Genomic DNA, 9606 nt, shown 5'->3' on the forward strand with positions numbered 1-9606 from the left:
CATAGATTTTTTTTATCTAAAAGGGAAATTGGAGATCAAAGTCAACCTCCAGACTTTAAGAAGAAGAAACTGAGGCTTGTGGAGGTGAAATAATTTGTCCAACATTATGTAACTAATTGTGTAACAAGGTGGTGCAGTGAATAGAATGCCAGTCCTGGAGTCAGGAAGACCTGAGTTTAAATGTGGATTTAGACACTTATTAGCTATATGACCCTAGGCAAGTTACTTAACTCTGCTTGCCTCAGTTTGCTCATCTGGAAAATGAGCTAGAGAAGGAAATGACAAGTTACTCTAATATCTTTGCCAGGAAACCCCCTAAATGGGGGCATGAAGAGTCAGACATGATTGAAAAGTAACTAAACAACAACATACAACTAATTAGCAGCAGAGCCAGGACTAAAAACCGGTTCTTCTGACTCCATAGCCAAGCTGCTTTCTACTATATCAGAAGGAGGCAGAGAAGAAGCCATGGAGTCATGCAATGAGTTTTGAACTAGGTGTCAAATAACCTGTATTCTAATCCAGCCCCGTGACTTGACCTTGTGGTCCTGAGAAAGTCACTTAAACTCTGAGGGTTCCAGTTTTCTCTTCAGCCAAATGAAGGATTAGATTAGATTGCCTTTGAGATTTTGTCTGATCCCAGATCTATGATCCTATTCTCCAAATCTAAATATGGATCCCTGGACCAGAAGACACCCACATTTCCAGGTCAAAATATCTGTTTAGAAAATATGGAGGGTGCTCTGATAGAATATGATCTCCTGAAAATACTAGGGAGTGGACAGCTCCTTTCCACTAGAGGGCAGATCAGACTATAACATACACAAGGCAAATAAATACTTATCTGTGGCCAGCATGACTGCAGCTCCAGCATCACACTCTTCCCTGGGGTTCAAATTCCTTCTGAAATCATCATGCAACAGAACTCATGGCCAGCACTTGTATTTACAACTTAGTTTGGGGGAGAATTTAGGATATGTGGGCACAGATGTAACAGTTTACAACTTCCCCAGTGCCTCATGGGGCTCTATGGTGATTTAGAGACCTTAAAATATCATTGCTCCAGAATATGCCTCAGTTTCTCTCCCCCTTGACACTTTCACTTCAGCTTTTAACTATCCCCAAAGCAAAGCTGGAGGGGAGGCAGTGGGAGATGCCAATGCCCCTCATTTAGGAGAATAAAGAATCTTCTCACTTTGAGGAATTGCGTGGCATTCAGATTAGAAATCTTTGGGAGCTTAAAGAAGGGTTTTGAAGGTTCTGTTAGAACATATCAAAGAGGGAGTTGAGCTGGATATAAAGCCTATAATGGGGTTTGAAACCTGAACTGGACACTTTTGGGTAGCAATTGACAAACCCAAGTGGTCCCTCCCTGCTGCTTAAACCATGTATTGCTGCCCAGTGCTATTGTTTCCTTCTCAATTTACTGAAATCATGTGCATTTCTATAGTGTTAACCAGAATGTAAATGTATGGTATAGAGAGGCAGCCTTGCATAGTGGTTAGAGTCGGGAGGACTTGAATTCCAGTCCTGCTTCTGACTCATACTGGCAATGTGACCTTGGGCAATCTATCTAACTTTTCAAAGGTCTACACCAGTGATGGGCAACTTTTTAAAGAAGGGGCCAAAAGAAAGGAAATGCTCATTTGTCAGTCTGTTCCTAAGGTAACTCTTTCAAAGTTTCATTGTATTGTATCCTACTCATAGTATTCGTCAGATTAGGAATAATGTCACCCGGCTGGATAGAACATTTCAGGGGGTTGCGTCTGGGACCCGGCTGTAGTTTGTCCATCACTGCACTAGACAGTTCATTAGAGAAGCTGCTGATTTGCACTGATAGCTAGAGAAAGTTTCTCTGTCAAGAGTTCCTTGTACCAATGAAATAAAATCACAGCTCTAGCCTCATTCCACAGTGTAAAGAAGGGTTGACAAACCCTGGATACCAAGGGTTTATGATGAAATTGTAAGGCGTCATGGTGATCTGGCATCCAGGGTTTGTCAAGATTGGCTTTCCATTTTGAAATCAAGTTCCAGTTCAACAGAAGGTATCAAGTGCTTGCTATATGCAAAGCACTAGGCTAGGCACCAGAGGAACAAACATTTAAAATGCCATAATCTGTGTCCTCAGGAAGTCTGCATTCTAGTGGGGAGGAATATGGCAGGTAAAGAGAAAAGTATAATATAAGCCAAGTAAGGGAGAGAAGACATAAATTGCTCTTAAAGTGGGAGGGAACATTTTCTTTGGGGGGAACAATAAACACAATAATTTATATAGGCGCTTTAAGGTTTTTAAAGCACTTTACATAGGTTATTATATTAGATCCTTGTAATAAGCCTTGTAAAACTGCTATCACCATTTTATTTATTTATTTTAAAGCCTTACCTTCTGTCTTGGAGCCAATACTATGTATTGTATTCCAAGACAGAAGAGTGGTAAGGGTAGGCAATGGGGGTCAAGTGACTTGCCCAGGATCACATAGCTAGGAAGTGTCTGAGGCCAGATTTGAACCTAGGACCTCCCGTCTCTAGGCCTGGCTCTCAATCCACTGAGCCACCCAGCTGCCCCCATCTATCACCATTTTATTAAAAGAAACTGAGGTTGAACGATGTTAAGTAGATGATTATGGCTTCAATAGAAATAGGGTGGTTGGAAGAGTTTGGAGGGTGAGAGTTTGAACATGTTGTGCTTGAGGCAAAGCATCCAAATGTTGATATCCAATAGATGATTAGAAATGCGAGACAAATAAGTTCGAAGGAGAGATTATGGTCAGACAAGTTAATGTGGGAATAACTTGCACTGAAGTGATCATTGAGCCCAGGGGTGTACATGAATTCCTTAAGGGAGAGGGTGGGCAAAAAAAGAGAAAAGGGTCCAACAAAGAGATCAAGAAAGTGAGATGTTTAAGATGTAGAAGGGGGATGATGGACCAAATAAGGAGACCAAGAAGGAATAGTCAGACAGGAAACCAGGTGACATTAGTTAAGTAATTCTGGGATTTTGTGTGTAATTCACGATCAGATATCAGTTGGACAAGAAAGCCCTCGGAAGTCCCTTGAAACTTTAAGATTCAGTGATTCTGGAAGCCAGAAGACAAGAGTAACTTTTAGTATAGGTGAAAAACAGTGTTGAAAAGGAAAGAAAAGTCAAGGAGGAGAGGTAGTATTAAAAAGGGTCACTGGATTTAGTAATTAAGAGGTCATTAAGGAGACTTTTTGAAAGAGAAGTTTCAATAGAATGGTAAGGTAGGTTAAGCTACAGAACCTCCACCAATTCACCAAATATTTAGTTAAATTAGAGAAACCTCCTTCCCCAATAGTAGTTACTCATATTTGTATCTTAGATCCCTTAATCTCCTAAGATTAAATATTAAAGATGCCAAATATAAAGTTTATTAAAAATGAAACCAATAATAAAATAGACAAAATTATTTATAATATTTTTATTTTATTTTTAGATTTTAGATCTAAAGCCACCTCAAACATCACCATAATGGCAAATAACTCCTCTATATTTCTGAGAATACAGTACCATACCATTTAGTATATTTATGATAACTAGTAACTAATGAAATCTCTTTCTAAGAATTCTCATCTTCTTTGCAAGATGAAGGCTAAAATAATTTAATCAATAAAGACTTTGCCCTCCTCTTCCTCATTGTTTTTCAGTCTCTCTGCAACTGTGGCAGGAAAAGTGTTTTCAAATAGTTTGATGACAATTAAAACAACTCTTTTTGTGACGTTCCATTTGGCTTTTAAAGCTACAGTAACAGTTACTATATCCTCTTTAGAAGAGGTTTTTGAAACAAGTGTGACATTTACATAACATGACATATAGTAATGCTTTTCAAGGCACTTTCACACCCATTATTTCCAATATCAGACCTCCAACAGCTGCTCTTTTAAACCTTTTCTTTTCTTAAATGCCCAGTTCTTCCCTTCCCCAGGTCTTTCTTAGCAGATAACTTTTCAATATGCTTAAAAAAAAACAAAACTTTTATCTTCAGTCTTAGTATCAATTTTAAGACAGAAGGGTGGCAAGGTCTAAGCAATTGGGATTAAGTGACTTGCCCAGGGTCACATAGCTAAGAAATATCTGAGGCCAGATTTTATCAATATACTTCCTATTACATCACAAAGACCCACCTGGAAAATCTTGTGATAATCTAGTCAACAAATCTGTTCTAGGCTTTAAGCTAAGGACTGGGAGTACAGAGAAAGGCAAAAATAGTGCCTCCCTGGAAGGAACTCATGGTCTATTGGGAGAGAGGACAAGCAAACAACTATGCACCAAGTGTGGAGCTTTCCCAACTCTCGTAGGCTTTCAGTACAGCCTTCAGTAAATTTCTAACTAGCCCAGATCAGTCTGTCACACAGTGAACATTTTTATTAAGTGCCTACTATGTGCTAGGCATCTTGCTAAGCTTTGGGGAGTCAAAGGAAGAAAGTCCCTGCCCTCAGGCAACTCCCAATCTAGCGTGAGAGATGGGGAGACAGTATGACAACATCCATGTTGCCACACAAGATAGATATAGGGTAAATTGGAGATAATCACAAAAAGTAGGACAGTTGATCTCGTTAGCCTCCAATAAAATGAGGTCCTGTTGGCTGCTGTCCCTCTTCTTTTAGGGTCAGCTGCTCATCTTATACTTTAAGTTGCTGACTCCATCAGGGTTTCAAAATTCATCTGAACATAATATTACCTCTGCTGGCTTCTGACTGGAGGAGACTTTGCAAGAACTATTGAGAAGGAAAAGCTAGGTAAAATAGAGGATAGAGTGCAAGCTCTGGAGATAGGAAGACCTGGGTTCAAGTCTGGACTTAAATACTTCCTAACTGTGTGACCCTGGGCAAATGACCTAACCTCAATTGCCCATCTTTTACTGCTCTTTTGTCTTAGAATTGATACTAAGATAGAAGGTTAGAGTTTTTTTTTTAAAAGAAAAGAACTATTGAGTATCTATCCTATTGACCTTTGGAGACAATGGTCAAGGACCACGACCACTGTGGACAGAGAAATCTTTGCTGCTACTATTAGTGATGATATCCAAACCCTAATGAGTCAACAGAGAAATGTCTGAAAGGATCCAATTTGACTGTTTGTTTTTTAAAAAACATTTTATTTGTCCTTAATTACATGTAAAAATGTTTTTAACCCTTAAATTTTTTGAGTCAAATTCTCTTCCTTCTTTCCTCCCTCCTTGAAGCAGCAAGCAACCTGGTATAGATTTTACATGTGCAACAATATAAAATATTACTCCATATTAGTCATTTTGTAGAAGAGAACTTGAACAAAACAAAAAAATGTAGAAAGAAAGTGAAATATAGTATGTTTCCATCTCTATTCAGACTCCACCAGTTCTTTCTCTGGAGGAGAATGGCATTTTTCATCATGAGTCTTGGGGATTGTCTTAGACCACTGTATTGCTAAAAATAGCTAAACCATTCCCAATAGTTCATTATACAATAGTGCTGTTACTGTGTGCAATGTTTTTCTGGTTCTGCTTTACTTCACTTTGCATCAGTCCATGGAGGTCTTTCCAGGTTTTACAGAAATCATCCTTCTTATCATTTCTTATATTGACTATTTAATTGTTCTTCCTTAACTAGTCAAAATTTAGCTTTGAGAAAATGATAAAAAATTTGTTATAATAATTCACCAGGAAAATGCTACATGGCATTTTATATATATGTATATATATAATGCCCCGTTAGCCATTAGTAAGTGCCAGTTAGGTGATGAAGCAGACAGAGCACTGGGTCTAAAGTCAGAAAGATCTAGACTCTGACACTTCCTAGCTGTGTGATTCTGGGCAAACCACTTAGCTTTTGTCTTCCTCAGTTTTCTCAACCCTCAAATAGCAATAGTAGAATTAGCCCCTACTTCCTAGAGTTGTTGGGAGGATCCAACGAGATACTATTTACAAAAGAAGCTTAGCATAATGCCTGGTACATAATAGGAGCCTAATTAATGCTTATTATTCCCTCTCCTTATCAACCTCAAGGTAAAAAAGTATGTATGTATCTGAGTATATATAGTATATATAGATGTATATTTGTTGTTGTTCAGAAATGTCTTACTCTTAATGACCTTGTATGGGGTTTTCTTGGCAAAGATACTAGAGTGGTTTGCCATTTCCTTCTCCAGTGTATATAAGTATTTGTGTGTATATATACATAACATAATGTTTACATTAGACACACACGCACATGCATATTATATGTAACACATGTACAATCCATACATGTATATTTGTGGTGTGTGTGATACATATATGTAGGAATACTGTTTAGCCTCTTTGGGTCTTGGTTTCTTCATCTGTAAAATGAGAGTCTTGGATTAGATGACCTGCAAGGTACCTTCTCTTCCAATTCTATGATCCCAGGTATATTCATTTTATATACACATATACATAGTAATGGCACTAATAAAATGAGAGTGCAAGAGAATCTATAAACCCAAACTTAATACTTACGACTTGAGATTGTCCAGAACACAGTCCAAGGTATGGAGAAGCAAGCACAAGAATAAGTCCTTTGGGTAGCACCACGACAAGGAAAGATGTCTAAGCTGGGAGTACTAGGGTTGAATTGCACAATTCCCAAGGTACGGAGTGAGGGAATTGAAGGAAAGGGAAGAAGAGAATGTCTGTTTCTGACCATTATTGGAGTGAGTGAGTGTGTGTACATGTGTGTGTGTGCATACATGTGTGTACACATGTGTGTATAAATCTTGGGTAGGGTCATTTGTTTGCAGAGAGTGATTCTGACCCAAGTAGGCTTCTGAAGTTTGGGAAAGGCACGGCTTGGGCTCCCCAGGAGACTTTTCTAATGAGGGTGTGTTGCTGTGTGTTTCTCCCAGTTCTCTGATTTACTGAACTTCAGCCAGGGGAGCTATGGGCTATGTCTTCGGTTTCTCTCTCCAGGGCATCTGTGTGCTCGGGCTATATTTAGCGCAATGTCTAGGGAGTAGAGCTGGGGTAGGGGCATATGGGAGAATCAACTTAAAAGGGGAAAACAGATGCCAGACTTCTGGTACAGGTGAGTGCCTTTCTTAGAAAACCCTTAGCTGCCTCTCTGAGGGGGCCACTTTCTGAGGCTCAGGATGAGGTAACAGTATTCGTTCTGGTTCATCCTTCCATATGTCCAGCTTACTTATAGTCAGGAATTGTTCACCATCATTAGGTCCCATCTATCCCTGAGACAGGATGGCATAGTGAAAAGGATGTTGGATTTGGAGGTGAAAGGTCTGATTTCAGTTCCCAATTTTGCTACTTATTTGTAAGTTAATTAACTTCTCTTCCTTAGTCGGGCTTTAGGAGGGTTAGACTAGACAGTTTTAATGTCTCTTCCCAACCTAATTTAATAAAATATGAGATAATATTTGTAAAGTGTTTTGTAAGCCTTAAATCATGATATAATGTTTGTTGTTGTTGTTGTTTGGCTCCCATAGAACCTTATCATCTTGTTATTGGTTTCCTACATGACAAGGCTGCTTGGGCATTCAGGGAGGACTAGTACCTCTGGTGCAAGAGTTTGCTGAGTTCTTTTCAGGGATGCGCATCCACTTTTGGTGTCCTCCTTTCATCCGTCTCTCACCTGTGATAGACTGGCTAAACCAGGTTGAGGGTAACTGGTAGACCTCAAACACCTCGGTGATGTAGAGGTTGTCTGGGCTAAGCATGTGAAGACTTTCCTGATGGAATGGGTGGATGAGACAATTTGCTCCAATAGCCATTAAGATAGTTGAAGCAGGCTCTATGGAACTCTTAGAGCTTGATTAGACATAAAAAATGCCAAGATCATCCACATCATCCTGACTTTTGTCTTGTCACTGGACTCTGATGAATCTGGACGAGGGAGTAAGGCTGACAGCTTTGGGCAACTCTGCCTCTTAAATCCAATTCACCTATAAGTAAAGGGCATTATTTCCTGGTGTTATCACCATTGGTCCTCTTTGAAAATGAAGAATGAACAACATTATGACAAGGGCCACCGGATATTTCCCTGATATATTTTCTTTATGCCTTCTGAACCTTGTCCATTGTCCTCATCCTCCTCCCATTGGAACCTTAGTCCTCTGCTCCTAAAACCACCTTGTATTTTTTTCTTCCCTTTTTAGCTCACTTGTATGTGTTGTTATCCTCCATTAGCATGTAAGTTCCTTGAGGGGAGGGATTGTCTTGCTTGCCCAAATTTATATCCAGAGAGCTTAGTACAGTGCCTGACACATCTGACACATAGTAAGTACTTATTAAAGCTTTACCACCATCACAACCATCACCACCACCATCTTTATCAGAAGGAGTCCCCCAGGGCTAACTTTGCTCAGATTTTTGTTTCCTAGTCTCTTGGCCAGGATTCTTGTTTTCTGTAGCTTGACAGCCATATTTGTCACCTATCATTCTGCCACTAATCCTTGAGTCTTGCCCAATATTGAATATAAATGTAAAATCTTATACTGGGGTTCAAAAAATCAATTTCACAAGTACAAAGTAGTATGAGGCATGGCATTTTGGTTGTAAAAGACCTAGGGATTTTGCTTAACTCTAAGAGTTCATTAGGAGTCAACAGTATGATATGCTGGGCTAAAAAGGGAATGTAAGCTTGGAATGCCCAGGAGTAAGGAGGTGATAATTCCACTCTATCAGAGCTTCTGGTCAGATATCATATTGATAGAATATCATATTGATTTCTAGCATCTTGTATTTAGGAAAAAAATATTAAGTAGGAGTTTTCAGAGAAAGGCAGTCAGGATGATGAAGATCCTTTGAATTCATGAAATATGAGCTCTAGTTGAAAGAATTAAGGATGTTTAATTGGGAAAAATGATATCTATATTCAAATATTTTAAAAGCTCTCATGTGGGAGAAGGATTAGATTGATTCTGTTTGGCTCAAGAAGGCTTCTGCCTTCTATGGGAACAACAGATAGAAGTTATTCAAAAAAAAATTTGGATATGATGGATAAGAGAAAAAAGCATCTTCCTTACAATTAGAGGTCTTCCAAGATGGAATGGATCGCCTCAGGAGGTAGAGGGCTCCTTAAAAAAACAAACAAACTTATATTTGGTCTTAGTATCAATTCTAAGATGGAAGAATGATAAGGACTAGGCAATTGGGGCTAAGTGACTTGCCCAGGGTCAAAAAGTGAAGAAGTGTGTGAGGCCAGATTTGAACCTAAGTCTCCCTGACTCCAGGCCTGGTGCTCTATCCATTGTTCTACTAGCTGCCTCAAGGGTTCCTTTTCAATGGACAGATATATTTGGGCAGAGATGGATAACTGCTTTCATAAATGTTGAGTCTTTACATGACCTACTAGAAAGCCTTGGCATCAAGGCTTTTCAATCTCAGCAGCCAGTCTTTGTCATCATTTCAGAAGACCTGCTCCAGACACTCACTAGCAATTTGTGTGACCCAGAGCAAATCATGTAACTTCTCTCCATCTCAGTTTTCTCATCTTAAAATGAGATCAATAGTAGCACCTACCTCATGGGCTAGTCTGAGGAACAGAGGAGATAATATACGTAAAGGGCTTTGTAAACCTTAAAGCACTGCATAAATGTTCACTTTTTATAATGGGAGTATTTTTTTTTTTAGTTTACAAGCT

General features: G+C 39.1%; 1 protein-coding gene across 1 annotated transcript in view; it reads right to left on the minus strand.

Annotated features, from left to right (window-relative positions):
* Positions 1–8386, minus strand: part of OSGIN1 (oxidative stress induced growth inhibitor 1) — a 109638-nt gene extending 101252 nt beyond the window's left edge. The window contains exons 1-2 of the mRNA XM_044659413.1: positions 8264–8386; positions 7597–7693 (exon numbers count right to left, since the gene is read on the minus strand). Coding sequence (XP_044515348.1) covers positions 7597–7693; positions 8264–8386 — 220 coding nt within the window. The remainder of the gene's footprint in view (positions 1–7596; positions 7694–8263) is intronic.
* Between the last annotated feature and the right edge of the window lie 1220 nt (positions 8387–9606).

The sequence above is a fragment of the Gracilinanus agilis genome, chromosome 2, assembly GCF_016433145.1.
Source record: "Gracilinanus agilis isolate LMUSP501 chromosome 2, AgileGrace, whole genome shotgun sequence".
Taxonomy (NCBI): domain Eukaryota; kingdom Metazoa; phylum Chordata; class Mammalia; order Didelphimorphia; family Didelphidae; genus Gracilinanus; species Gracilinanus agilis.